General features: G+C 38.1%; 1 protein-coding gene across 1 annotated transcript in view; it reads right to left on the bottom strand.

Moving 5' to 3' along the window:
- Positions 1-12,030, bottom strand: part of DECR1 (2,4-dienoyl CoA reductase 1, mitochondrial) — a 19,093-nt gene extending 7,063 nt beyond the window's left edge. The window contains exons 1-6 of the mRNA XM_010006497.1: positions 11,973-12,030; positions 8,588-8,631; positions 6,122-6,324; positions 5,192-5,249; positions 4,962-5,048; positions 2,593-2,740 (exon numbers count right to left, since the gene is read on the bottom strand). Of these exons, the coding sequence (XP_010004799.1) occupies positions 2,593-2,740; positions 4,962-5,048; positions 5,192-5,249; positions 6,122-6,324; positions 8,588-8,631; positions 11,973-12,030 (598 nt within the window). The remainder of the gene's footprint in view (positions 1-2,592; positions 2,741-4,961; positions 5,049-5,191; positions 5,250-6,121; positions 6,325-8,587; positions 8,632-11,972) is intronic.
- Positions 12,031-12,442: the final 412 nt, after the last annotated feature.

Raw genomic sequence — 12,442 nt, 5'->3', positions numbered from 1 at the left:
TATCCAGCTAAGAAAATCTTTGGCTATTGAGCATATCAAAAAACTCTCATATTTTTCAGGTAAAGCCAAAGTATTTTATCAAATTACTAGGTAGTCTAGAATGAAGAATTAGACCTGCAAAACTAAAACCTGCTATTAATCCAATACTAAAGCTTTGAATTTTACTTATTTGTAGGAGGAAAACTCAAAAGTGATATCCTTATTTGCATTTAAATAAATACATGTTCAGTTGCTCAATGAAACCAACATTGATATAAAAGTATCAAAAGAAATAACAGCCTATATTTTAAACTAAGTCTTATTTTTTAAATTTTAAAATTGTTTCAAAACTAGTCTGAACTGCAATCAGATTTTTATATTCAACCTCACAGCCTGTGAGACCAATTTTAAGGGCAGACTCTACAATGAAGTAATTGCTAACCAGTTCTGCTGTGTGATATTAAAAGTATGGCTTTACTCAAAATAGTTTGTTTCTAGAAAAGATACAGTGTTAAAAATTGTTTGTTTTCAAACTCTCAAAACTAGCCATAATAATTTTAAGGCAAGGAAAGCAAGTAATAATGTCACAGTGCTTACTTACTATTTATCTTACACTTAAGATACCTTTTTGTACTTTAATGAGCTCCTTTCCGATTTCCAGAGTTACAAAAGCAGTACCATTAAGCACAATATCAGTTATTGTTTTCCATGCATTAGCAGAAAGTCGCTCAGAAGGGGAAATGAAGTTTCCAGCTGCGTTGTTTATCACAATCTGAAACAAATGAAGAAAAACCTAACAGTTAACTAAAAATTAGGAAGTTATCATTACCTTAGGAAGAGGCAAAGAATTGACAAGGAACTTCTAAGTGTTTCCAGGTAGAAAAGTAATGAGGCAGAGAGGAAGGGGAAGGGGGGAGAGAGGGAAAAAAGAGAGAGAGAGAAAAATAATCCACCAGAAATTTTAACACCTGCAGTATGTATCAGTAACAGAAAACGAGCTGCATTTCCCAACTGCTGTAGTTACTAGGAAAGGTGGTCTGGGTGATCGGGTAGTAAGGTGGATTGTGAACTGGTTGAAGGAAAGAAGACAAGAGAGTTGTGGTCAGTGGGACAGAGTCTAGTTGGACACCTGTATCTACTGGAGTTCCTCAGGGGCCAGTACTGGGACCACTACTATTCAATACATTCATCAACAACCTGGATAAGAAAACAGAGTACACTGTCAGCAAGTCTGCTGATGACATTAAACTTGGAGGAGTGGCTGACACAACAGAAGGCTGTGCTGCCATTCAGCGAGACCTAGACAGGTTGGAGAGTTGGGCAGGGAAATTTCTTAGTGTTTTGTAATAAGCTAAACAAAGACCAAAGAAGACATTTATTATTACTTCCATTTCTATCTCTTAATAAGCAAGAGGTGTAATTGTGTAACAGCATTTTTAAAGCCATATTTCACACTACTATACAGAGACACTGCATGTGTCCAGTAGGCAATTAAGCAAACTACTACAATACTTTGCTATAATGCTATAGTAAGTCAGAGATGGGGATGCGTTTTTAATGTGGCAATATTAGCATTAAAATGGCAGGAATTATTTTCTCATGTGCTGCTAAAACATATACGGAAAATACCTTGTCAACTGACTAAAACTGTTACAGACTTACTGAAACAAGATTAACTCTATATTGCTATCATTAAATAGTATAAACCCACTGAGTATTTTCTGGAGAGGAGTTTTGAAGAAACTCAATGAATTCAGGAGTTAGAGAAATACAATGCAAATACAACACACTGGCTGTACCTAGAAAATAGGATTCAGAAGCAAAGGCACATGGAAAACTGTTGTGTACCTCACTGTTGTAAACATTATTTGAGATTACATCATTCTGATAAAAAAAGTAAGCTGTTATTCAATTTATAATTAAAAGATAATTTAAAATGAATGGCATTCTTTGTATACAATCTATGATTTAACCTAGAAAGGCACACCTTACCTTTCCCTAAAGGACAATTATCCAGCTAAGAAAATCTTTGGCTATTGAGCATATCAAAAAACTCTCATATTTTTCAGGTAAAGCCAAAGTATTTTATCAAATTACTAGGTAGTCTAGAATGAAGAATTAGACCTGCAAAACTAAAACCTGCTATTAATCCAATACTAAAGCTTTGAATTTTACTTATTTGTAGGAGGAAAACTCAAAAGTGATATCCTTATTTGCATTTAAATAAATACATGTTCAGTTGCTCAATGAAACCAACATTGATATAAAAGTATCAAAAGAAATAACAGCCTATATTTTAAACTAAGTCTTATTTTTTAAATTTTAAAATTGTTTCAAAACTAGTCTGAACTGCAATCAGATTTTTATATTCAACCTCACAGCCTGTGAGACCAATTTTAAGGGCAGACTCTACAATGAAGTAATTGCTAACCAGTTCTGCTGTGTGATATTAAAAGTATGGCTTTACTCAAAATAGTTTGTTTCTAGAAAAGATACAGTGTTAAAAATTGTTTGTTTTCAAACTCTCAAAACTAGCCATAATAATTTTAAGGCAAGGAAAGCAAGTAATAATGTCACAGTGCTTACTTACTATTTATCTTACACTTAAGATACCTTTTTGTACTTTAATGAGCTCCTTTCCGATTTCCAGAGTTACAAAAGCAGTACCATTAAGCACAATATCAGTTATTGTTTTCCATGCATTAGCAGAAAGTCGCTCAGAAGGGGAAATGAAGTTTCCAGCTGCGTTGTTTATCACAATCTGAAACAAATGAAGAAAAACCTAACAGTTAACTAAAAATTAGGAAGTTATCATTACCTTAGGAAGAGGCAAAGAATTGACAAGGAACTTCTAAGTGTTTCCAGGTAGAAAAGTAATGAGGCAGAGAGGAAGGGGAAGGGGGGAGAGAGGGAAAAAAGAGAGAGAGAGAAAAATAATCCACCAGAAATTTTAACACCTGCAGTATGTATCAGTAACAGAAAACGAGCTGCATTTCCCAACTGCTGTAGTTACTAGGAAAGGTGGTCTGGGTGATCGGGTAGTAAGGTGGATTGTGAACTGGTTGAAGGAAAGAAGACAAGAGAGTTGTGGTCAGTGGGACAGAGTCTAGTTGGACACCTGTATCTACTGGAGTTCCTCAGGGGCCAGTACTGGGACCACTACTATTCAATACATTCATCAACAACCTGGATAAGAAAACAGAGTACACTGTCAGCAAGTCTGCTGATGACATTAAACTTGGAGGAGTGGCTGACACAACAGAAGGCTGTGCTGCCATTCAGCGAGACCTAGACAGGTTGGAGAGTTGGGCAGGGAAATTTCTTAGTGTTTTGTAATAAGCTAAACAAAGACCAAAGAAGACATTTATTATTACTTCCATTTCTATCTCTTAATAAGCAAGAGGTGTAATTGTGTAACAGCACAAGGTTAGTCACCTTTTCAGAAGGATATAAGGGCAATACTCCATTGTTCACTTAATTCAAAGAATCTGATCACACTTGACCCACTGTTCACAAAGAAAATGTCAGTCCTTAGAGTAACAACAACATTTTGTCTATTTGGCCACTAAGTATTTTATGATCCACAGGAACATAGGTTCTTCTTCTTCCCCACGTAAGTCTAAACAAAACACCTTTTAAGTCAGCAAAGCCCTTCTCCTGATTATTCCCAGCTAACAGACCAAAACCAGGCCTGCTACTCGAGGACAAACAAAACCAAAACAACAGGAATGATACAAGGCAGGAAGGATGGGCAACAAGTTATGCATTGCCCTTGCTAGTTACTGCCCTAACTTGGGGCTCATTGATGCCAATTAGCTCTGGACAGGGCACTGACTGGACAGGGGGGTATAAAAGGCGGTGAGTTTAGCAGGTGGGACCGAGACCTGCTCGGATGCTTCTTGCGTGGGTTGCCCCCCTGCTGCGGAGCCTGGTGCTGGGACTGCCGGGCCTGCCTGCCCTGGGGAGCTTTGAATGATGAGCGTGCCAGGATTCTGACCCCTGCGTGCCGGGATTCTGACCCCTGGAGCACCAGGTCCTTCCCAGAGCCATCAGGGCCTGTTTTGCTGCTGGTTACTGGGAAACCAAACCGCTGCCAAGCTGCGAGGGGCTGCCCCCTGAAACCACAGATTTCGAGATCCTGCTGGAGCTGCCTGCCCCGTCTGTCTAGTCTGTCTGCCGCTCTGCCCCAGGATTGGAGCCTGCCCGGTCCACCTGCTGCTGCTAGGGTGTCGCCACTGTTACTGGGAAGCCGCTCCCTACGGAGCTGCTACTGGACCTGCTACTGAGCCCTGCCTGCTGAAGAAGCCACATCCCAGGAGCCACGTGCTACTGAAGGGTAAAGGCATAACATACCTTACCTAGGTAAAGGTAAAACATACACACACTCTAACTTTCCTACCGGGCTCAACTCCTCCCTCCCTCTCTCTCCTTTGATCCACAACCCTCCCCCAGAGAGAACACCTTATGAGCACAGTACTTTTTGCATTACCTCCCTAAAGGACACATTATTTCCATAATATATCCCTGGTAGCCATTTGCCCTTTTTACATTGTCCCTAAACCTCATCCCTCAGTTTGTGTTAACCATTAATAAACCAGTTAATTCATAAACTAAACATTGGTCTCAGTAGCAACTGGTGAGTGTGGTGGGTGTGTATCTAACTACCACTCTAAAATATGGTCCCGCAGCGGCTGTTCCTCTGTGAGAGGCAGCACCACGTGAGAGCCTCGGTCTTACTCAACAACCCCTCCAAACTGGGGGGGAAAAGTCGTGAAAACATCCTGACCGCTCATAGCCTCCCTGGCATCGGCTCCCAACAATAGTAATGAGTCTGAGTTTTAGTTTATCTTGATGTGGTGCCACTTTCAGCTACGGTCTCTTTAGATTCCATTAACTTTCTATCATAGTCATTTTCTTCGTACCTACAAAGCAGAGTATTTGTAGTCATGAAAGAAGTTATATCCTTTCATTAGAACACTTACATCAGGATGTCCTGCCACTTGGATTGCTTCAGCTACAGCATTCTTAACTGAAGCTGGATCTCTGACATCGCACTGGATGGCATGAACCTATATAATAATGGAAATGAAGCTGTAAGACTTCAAAACTGTATCACTCAAACTAAACAAGCCTACAGAAGCACATAAATGCATTAAAATCCTATAAACATTTAAAATATAACTAGCATATTCACAATTCTATGAGAATTTACCTTATTCCCTGTTTTAGAAGAAATTTCTTCTGCTGTTCCTTTCAAAACATCGAGCTTCCTAGAAGTACAAAACATCACTGAATTTCAATTAAATGCAATTACAATTCAGTTTAATGACATTCAAATATTTTTTTCTGAGCAAATATGAGCTAAAACTTTAAATGTGTGTGTGCATGTTGCCAATTTTCATTAAAACTGAGCTTTATTTTTTTGTAATTAGTTAGTGCTACTTCAACTCAGAAGTTATTAGAGTAAGATTATCTTAAGCTAAAGTGACAACTTTGAAAAAAATATTTGTATTCTGAGTACATAATCATAAAAAAACTCTAGTTTCAGCGACTACTCTACTAGTATTTTAGAAGGGACATGCATATTCAGAATAAATAGCTAAACCACTGTTTGGATGAATGTCACAACACTTGTCTATTTTGATTAAAAATGAGATTCTTTTTCTACTCTTTACTATAGTGCTTCTTAGAACAACTACAGAAAGGTCATCTTTATTAAAGGAAAATCAGAGTTTGTTTTCAAGTCATAAGGATTATGATGAATGGTTTTGATTCTTTGCTAAAAATCAAATCTGTATGAAGAACACCTGCAATAACTCAAAATGTTTAGTAATGAATATTCCAGTTTTTTGCTCTCTTTTAGGCATTAGCTGAATCTACATCTAACATTCGGGGTTGCTTATTTTGCTGTCACATTTCGTGGAAATGCATTTGGTTTCTTTCTTCCTAGTGCTGGTTATGCCATTAGGCTTTTGTAAATGGATCTGCAAGTTTCTGGTATTTACAATATGACATTATAATTTAAAAGAATAAATGTAATAAATGTTTATGAAGAAGAAAGCAAGATAGATTATGAAACAGAAAACAGATTAAGCCAGCATTCCATACTAAATCAAAGCTCTAAAACTTCATTAATATTTACCGGCTCGCTATAACACACTTGGCACCTAAGCTGGACAAAGTTGTTGTCATCCCTTTGCCAAGTCCAGTACCTCCACCAGTTATAAAGGCCACTTTTCCTTGGAAGGTATTTGGTGGCAACATCACTTTTTGAAGAGGTGAAAAGAATGCAGCTTGCGGGGCTCTGTTGTCTTGATGCAGCACATTAGGCCCACAGTTGAAAAACTGGAAAAAAAGAAAAAGAGTAACTTTTTTCCCATTTCTGTACACAGGACTGCTACACAAGATTAGATTTTGTTATGACAGTGCAGCTAACAACCACAACTGCCTTATTATAAAGTGAATATAAGAATTATTAGATTATTACACATGGACCTTTCCATATATGCTAATATTAGACCAGGAAGGCACCTGAACTATTTTTTTACATCCCATTCCAACCAGAGAACTATTGAAAAAAAATTTTAATTGTGATTTTTCTTATTCTGAAAGTTAGTTATTCTTACATCTGTCACTTTTTCTAATTACCAACTAGTATTAGTTACAAACTTTCAGCATTTTTTCAGGATGTAGGTTTCAGATTCATACGTGTACTGTACTTTATGGATAAGGAATACAGTCCTAACAAATTCATTTGATTTTGAATTACAAGTGTATATATTTACAAAGTCAAAAGCTTCAGTAGTAGCTTCATAGCTTTGATTCTTTACTACTGTAGACAACAAAACAATTGGGCAGAATCAAACTCCATGGACACATGTGGCAACCATTACTGGAGCTATGCAAACCAACACCAGCCCCCAGACAACATTGTGCAAGGTTTGGCTACTAGCATGACACACTCTCCCAGAAGAAATACCATTTAAAGCAAATTAACTGGTCCATATGTGAAAAGAGAAGAAAATTCAATATTGCATCTAGTGATAAACGTTACTAAGAAGACATCTCTTTAATGCAATGAGAAATCTGTGATGGCACCAAGAAAGTTGCAGAAAAAATATCCAAGAGGATATTTCTAGCATCTTAAAACAGTAAACCCAAGCTCTAAACTAAATTCTGAGTGAAATGCTCTTAAAATTCAGAAAATAGCAAATTATTTAGAATGCAAAAGTTACCTGAACCTGAAGCTGCAAACACTTTCAAGTATGACAAAACTGGACTACTTTAATTTTATGTTTGCAAAAAAATTAAAATAGAAGTTATAGTTATTTTAATATCAATTTGCACTTGAGCTTTTAATGTGTTTATTTGAATACAAAAAAAATCCAGTATAATTTTAGGAAAGACTGAATGGTTACTCTTGTATGGTGTTGCTAATAAAAACATGCAATTCAATAGGCTAACATGGAGAAGAAAGGTTGGGTTTAAAATAGTAAAGGTATTACAAATTAATGTTCTATTTACTAACTCACATTTTCAACACTAAAATTAAGAGACTACACTTTCAGCAGTAGCTGAATAAGCTTTACATGCCACAGCTATAATGGACAGGGATGGGGGTTTCACAGAGCCTACAGCTGGCTTTAGAAAGTGTGCATGTGAATCTTTCTGTCTGGTAATATATTTGCATAAGAAACAGAGGTGAAAACAGAGTAATAATGGAATTATGCTGCCAATTTAATGGAGCTTATGTTCCAAAGAAATAATGAAACAAAACCTAAGAATGTAGAAGAGCTGTGGGCCAAAAATAAAGCTACAATTATCACAAAAGTAAGGTAAAGAAGCAAGTCCTACAGCCTTGACATTAAATGTATACTTTAGAGATGTTTTTCCTGGAACTTGGACTCCTCAGCTACAGCTTCTTACAAAGTAAAAAATAAACCAAAGGTTAAGGAATACAAGGAATCCAAGGAATACAATTAGCTCAAATGAAAAAACCCCAAATATCTGACACCACGTATCTGTAAAATACTGGCGTTTTTCTGTTTGTTCTTTTTTACTTATCCCAACTAAAACAATATTTGCATATTTTCACAGAGTACCAGGATACTATTAAGCCTCCAAGAAAGCAGGGTGTGAATATTCTCTTTTGGGTCTTTTGCAGTAGTCCCCTACTCATCTCTTCTCTCTTCAGGTACACGGGGAGAGAAAACTCCCTTTGAAGAACTTCAGCTTATGGCAGACTGTAAATCAAGACAGCAGCTGGACTCCCTCCAGTGCAAGAAGGTAAGCAGATATAACCCCCAGGCAGTATGAGTCTCCCTCACCGGGTGCTCTGCTAGCAATGGCCACAGCCTGCTCCTCCTTGATCACCACCGAAGAAATGGTGCAAGCTGTTTTCCTGCTGCTCCAGGAGCACGATGAGGCAAGAGGCCACAGCAGGGGCAGGCAGGAAGGCTGCACCAAGACTAATAAAGTACTGTAAGGATATCAAGCAGCCTGTAAAGTTGGTTTAATTCAGCAACCTTTTCATGAGACTGCTATCATGTCTTTACTAGCTTGCACTAGGGGCTTCCATGACAGAATTCACTCAATTTATTCATCCCACCATTTCAGGCCAAGGATTTAAATTACCCCTCAGGTACAAAGAAGCTAGAAAACAGGATGGAAAAAAAAAAACAACAAATCAAAACTTGAACAAACCGAAAACCAATCCTCCCCCAGGAGGTGGGAATGAATCACGGCATTACTGCAGAAGGCAGGAAGCACACAAGCAGTCACTGGTAAGGCAGCACTGTGCCTCGGCAGAACTCACTGAAGTGGCCTCCAACAACACCCACACAAATCAGCCGTGTCATCGCTTGGACGGCAACATTCAAACCACTTCACCTACATCGCACCGCATGACTTTGCCATTGGGATCAAAAAGCGATACCGACGCCTCCACAGCCTGCACTGAAGCGGGAGAGAAGCGGGATCTGCGCTGCGGCGGGGCAGGGGACACGTCCCGGGGAGCGCAGGTTTAATTGATTGGCATGGATTCTACACAGGTTTTCCACTTGTGTACTTTGTGTTGAGTACACAGATATTTCCATATATCAGACTTTTCTACTTTCCTCTTCTGACAGGCCTTGTCGAAGGACAGAGACAGGAAATGAAAGATAGTGCCCTGAATAGTAGAACAGAAAACACTGTCCCCATGTGAACACACACTAATGAAAAAATATCCCTATTCACTTATTTTTAAATTATAAACTCAACATCAGTTAATTTTAGATCAGGGATTTGATATAGCTTAGTTGCTATATCTTAATTGCTGTATCTGCAACAAATTCTGCTTAGTCATAAATTTCAATGCTACTTTGGCCAACAACTAATTTGTCACATTTTATTTTTTGATAAATCAATGAAAAAACAATCAAGTATAAATCTCCTATTACCTAGCCAAAATTAGTCAGGCGTCCGCAGGGTCATGTTCCGTGAGGAGCGGCAGGATGAGCGGGTAGGGTTGGCGCAGCAGTTAGGAGAGCCTACAGTTTTGAGAAAACTTCAAATTCTGAGGAAAAGGGACCACAGAGACGAGTCTACGCAGTTACAGAACTCGTCATGAAAGACAGTGAACGTTCAGTGAGTCCGGACTGCCCGGGCTCGAATTAGGAGTTTAGGGCAAACTGAATACGCGCTGCTAGGGGACTTCAGAGGCATCGAAATTAAAATGCCAAAGCTTCGTCATCAGCATCCTGTACAGAAATGGTCAAACAGCTCAGTGTTCAGGTTTCGGGGAAAATACTGCTGATGCTCATGTTTGCTGGTACAGTAAGTTCTGGAACTTGTAAGATGATTATTGATATTAGTGATGCTGCCTGCAGTCCGGCGGCCGCTGAAGCAGCTGAGCACTGGTTGCTGCAGTATCATTAAACTCCTGTGTCAAATACCTGTAGGGTGTTAAGAAAGCCACTGCAAGGTTTAGATGCTGCATTTCAATCAAATCAATCAAAACACACTGAGTCTCGAAAGATACATAGTCACTGAATTTAAAATTTAAAAAAGGAAAAAAAAGGAAAATTGGATGAAAATAGAATTCAGTGGATGTTTTTTAAAAAAATACTACAGAATTGAGAAAGCTTCACTAGCTAATGAGGAAATAAACTACAAAAGTGAACTTTTTTGTTCATGGGAAGACACAACTGCAAAACAGCTACCTTTGAAAGAATCCTTATTGTCATGATAAAAGTGATCAGGAATATATGACCAACCTAAATTTCAGAAAATGTTTTTCATCAGCTTTTTCATAACCAGACCTGTTACATTTTTGGTAACAAAAAAGAAATTGTTCTCCCAGACTAAGCAGCAAATTTAAAAACCTGCAATAACACTTTAATGTCACACGATCTAAAAATATAACTGAAGGCAGACTGTCTGTGTTTTACAAGGAAAATACATTGTCCTAATAGGCTATTACTCCACTTCATAAAATTTTACTTCTGTTTGGGTAATGTTTATTTACAAGTTTAGGAAGAGTTTAAGAATAGCTTGAAGTGAAATATTAAAGCATCCAATCTCTGGTTTAAAATAAAATACCTTTTTAAAAACAATTTTTTAGGGTAACCTGAGAAATTGTAAGATTGTAGTATCTGTAGAGGAAAAAAGTAAGTAAAAACAGTAGCACCTAGAAAAGCATGATCTGAAAGCATCTAAATAGCACTAATTTCCTGTGAAGATAATTATGTCTCAATAATCTTTTACAGAAATGTGTTACAGGTAATTAATATAGAGCTAACAGGTATAATTTAGACTTCAAAGGGTTTTGCCAAGTTGCTTAACATAGAGCTCCATAGAAACTTGATTTCTTATTGTAAACTTGTATGTCTGTTGTTTCTGCCACTCAAACTGCCTTGTGGAAAGAAACCCATAGCACCCAATAATGAAGTTTAAAAGCGACAAAAGACACAAAAGGCTGCTAAGAAAAAAGATATAACTAGCTCAGGGATAAAATATCAACATGAACATAACATGGACCGACATTTCTGTTAGGGGCAAGAGTTTACTGATGGATCACCTCAATATTCTGTTCAGATACTGTTTTGCAGTGGTACTATTTCAGCAGTTATATCCAGGTTAAGCCTGTAGTCCATATAATTATCTGAAATGCCCCTTTCTGCTCTGATAGTCTCTGAGTTTGGTACTCTGCTGAATCATTTATTTATTATCTGAAAAAGCAACAAATAGAAAACCAACAAATATTAGAGGACAGGCAGTCAGACAGGATCAGAGAGACAGCAAGAACTCAGTAAGTCTAGAGGGTAAATGAATGGGCAAACACGATACTATGAAATTAAATGAAATTAGATAAATGCAGGGAAATGGAAAATAAGAGTTTGCAGGATTCATACAGTTTCTTATGATGATGATTTGTCATATGAGGATGTGATCACAAAAGTCAAGCCAATAGGATAAATAAGACATGGAATAATAACAATACAGAGAATATTTAAGTACACTTATATAAAGCTGAGAAATAGTCTCCTTTAGGATACTCTCTCTATTTCTGGTCCCCCTAACTCAAAACTGAGATTGAAAAATTATGAGAGATTAAAAAACAACCAAAAAAAATTGAAGAAAACTTGCAAGTAAAGAGATTAGGGAGAAGGATAGCTTATCTTAGGAGAAGCATGAGGGAAAATATAAAAAGGTATCTAAGTAAACTTTTAAGGATGAAGGATAGCTAAAGTCAGAGCACATGGAGATTAAACAGTAGTTCTACAGAATGAACATTTCTGACTGACAGCTTCTATTTACATTTCTGTACATTTTAAATTAATCTTCTTCTATTAGAAAAATGTTATCCTTATTTCCCCCACTCCATTTCAACTTCATGGGTTTTCTGATGCTAAAACTTCTTAACCAACTGTGGACATACCTCCAAAAGCTGTTCCTGCTTTGCAAACATAAGGGCAAACAATTATCCAATATTCATTATTTGAGAAGCAAGCCAATTCCCAGTAGGAAGAAATTTACTCTCCACCTGGTAGCCAGTGTGATTGTGGACATTACGAATTTGACAGTCTGCTCCCTGTGAGCTGCACAGCACAAGGAGGTGGGCATTTCGAGGTGCACCTCAAATGCGTGTGACTGGAGCCATGCACATACAGTTTCTCCGTACCTATACTCCGTGGTTCCTCTCCTGAAGACTCAGAGTAAGTGTAGCAAGCCTCTGGTAACCTGATGAAGGGCCTTCCAACACCCAGCCGTTTTAAATTTTACTTAAAATTGTAGTTAAATTTATTTATTTTTATTATAAAGTCTTTTTCCGTCAGGAGATGAATACAGTATTCCCCGTTCCGCGTGCAGTGCCTTTAGCCAGGGATATGAGCGCACTGAGAAGGGCGGGACGGGCTGATGCAGCTCTCGGGGTGCGGGGGCTCCTCAGGCCTGATCCGCCCTGCCCAGCCTCACCTGGGCC

Source organism: Chaetura pelagica, unplaced genomic scaffold (assembly GCF_000747805.2).
Source record: "Chaetura pelagica isolate M959 unplaced genomic scaffold, ChaPel_1.0 scaffold76, whole genome shotgun sequence".
Lineage (NCBI taxonomy): Eukaryota > Metazoa > Chordata > Aves > Apodiformes > Apodidae > Chaetura > Chaetura pelagica.
The sequence above is the reverse complement of the archived record's forward strand: the minus strand, read 5'-3'. Positions and strand labels throughout refer to the sequence as shown.